Here is a 1758-nt window from a genome sequence, read left to right as displayed (position 1 = left end):
CACTGTCCCATCAAATACTCCCAGGGCAGGTACAGCACAGGTTAGATACAGAGTAAAGCTCCCTCTACACTGTCCCCATCAAACACTTCCAGGACAGGTACAGCACGGGTTAGGTAGAGAGTAAAGCTCCCTCTACACTGTCCCATCAAACACTCCCAGGGCAGGTACAGCACAGGTTAGATACAGAGTAAAGCTCCCTCTACACTGTCCCATCAAACACTCCCAGGGCAGGTACAGCACAGGTTAGATACAGAGTAAAGCTCCCTCTACACTGTCCCATCAAACACTCCCAGGGCAGGTACAGCACGGGTTAGATACAGAGTAAAGCTCCCGCTACACTGTCCCCATCAAACACTCCCAGGGCAGGTACAGCACGGGTTAGATACAGATAAAGCTCCCGCTACACTGTCCCCATCAAACACTCCCAGGGCAGGTACAGCACGGGTTAGATACAGAGTAAAGCTCCCTCTACACTGTCCCATCAAATACTCCCAGGGCAGGTACAGCACGGGATTAGATACAGAGTAAACCTCCCTCTCCCCTCCTCCCCGCCCCTCCCTCACACCGGGGGTGGTCTTGCGGTTCAGCGTGTTGCTGTTGGATCCCTCCTCTCCCCTCCTCTCCTATCCTCTCCCCTCCTCTCCTCTCCCCACTCCTCTCCTCCCCTCTCCCCGCCCCTCCCTCACACCGGGGTGGTCTTGCCGTTCAGCGTGTTGCTGTTGGATCCCTCCTCTCCCCTCCCTCTCCCCTCCTCTCCTCTCTCCTATCCTCTCCTCCCCTCTCCCCGCCCCTCCCTCACACCGGGGTGGTCTTGCGGTTCAGCGTGTTGCTGTTGGATCCCTCCTCTCCCCTCCTCTCCCCCTCCTCTCCTCTCTCCTATCCTCTCCTCCCCTCTCCCCGCCCCTCCCTCACACCGGGGTGGTCTTGCCGTTCAGCGTGTTGCTGTTGGATCCCTCCTCTCCCCTCCTCTCCCCTCCTCTCCTCTCTCCTATCCTCTCCTCCCCTCTCCCCCGCCCCTCCCTCACACCGGGGTGGTCTTGCCGTTCAGCGTGTTGCTGTTGGATCCCTCCTCTCCCCTCCTCTCCCCTCCTCTCCTCTCTCCTATCCTCTCCTCCCCCTCTCCCCGCCCCTCCCCTCACACCGGGGTGGTCTTGCGGTTCAGCGTGTTGCTGTTGCATCCCTCCTCTCCCCTCCCCCTCCTCTCCTCTACCCTCCCATCCTCTCCCCTCCTCTCCTCCCCTCCCCCTCTCCCCTCTCCCCGCCCCTCCCTCACACCGGGGGTGGTCTTGCGGTTCAGCGTGTTGCTGTTGGCGCCCTCCTTGCCCCCCTCGCTCTTGGCCAGGCAGTTGTGCAGCTGCAGGAAGCCCGGGTCGCGCTCGCAGTTCAGTAGGGTGGCCAGCGTGCCTTTGGAGGGGTCGCGGGACAGGGTGTACATGGAGATCTCGGCCGCCGAGGAGGAGGAGGCCAGCGGGGTGGAGGCGGCGGCGGGCAGGGGGTGAGGTGGCGGAGGGGGGCCCTGGCCCTGGGGCGAGGCCTCGCGGGAGCGGGAGGGCTCGCTGGAGCGCGAGCTGGACCGGGACCGCCGGCGGTAGCCGAAGCGATAGCTGGGCAGCCGGAGGACGGCGGGGGGGTTCTTGATCAGCTCGGTGCGCGACTTGGAGCGCGCCTCCTTGTTCTTCTCGATGTAGATGTTGACGGCCAACACGCCCACCATCTCGGCCATGATGAAGGACAGCCCGCCGAAGTAGAAAGACCAGC

At 62.8% G+C, this 1758-nt stretch overlaps 1 protein-coding gene across 1 annotated transcript; it reads right to left on the bottom strand.

The window, feature by feature from the left end:
* Positions 1-1135: 1135 nt before the first annotated feature.
* On the bottom strand, positions 1136-1752 carry LOC147084833 (voltage-dependent calcium channel gamma-2 subunit-like). The gene has a single exon (XM_085979342.1). It carries the CDS (start codon positions 1721-1723, stop codon positions 1136-1138), a length of 588 nt encoding a protein of 195 aa, XP_085835468.1. The 5' UTR covers positions 1724-1752.
* Positions 1753-1758: the final 6 nt, after the last annotated feature.

Source organism: Somniosus microcephalus, unplaced genomic scaffold, assembly GCF_052327205.1.
Source record: "Somniosus microcephalus isolate GS21.2 unplaced genomic scaffold, FLI_Smic_1.0 unresolved_chr9, whole genome shotgun sequence".
In the NCBI taxonomy this organism is placed as follows: domain Eukaryota; kingdom Metazoa; phylum Chordata; class Chondrichthyes; order Squaliformes; family Somniosidae; genus Somniosus; species Somniosus microcephalus.
Note: the sequence above shows the minus strand (reverse complement) of the source record. Positions and strands in the feature narration are given on the sequence as shown.

What these genes read in the sequence shown, in the direction of transcription:
- LOC147084833 (XM_085979342.1), bottom strand. Translation starts at nt 1,723, where the DNA reads ATGGCCGAGATGGTGGGCGTGTTGGCCGTCAACATCTACATCGAGAAG.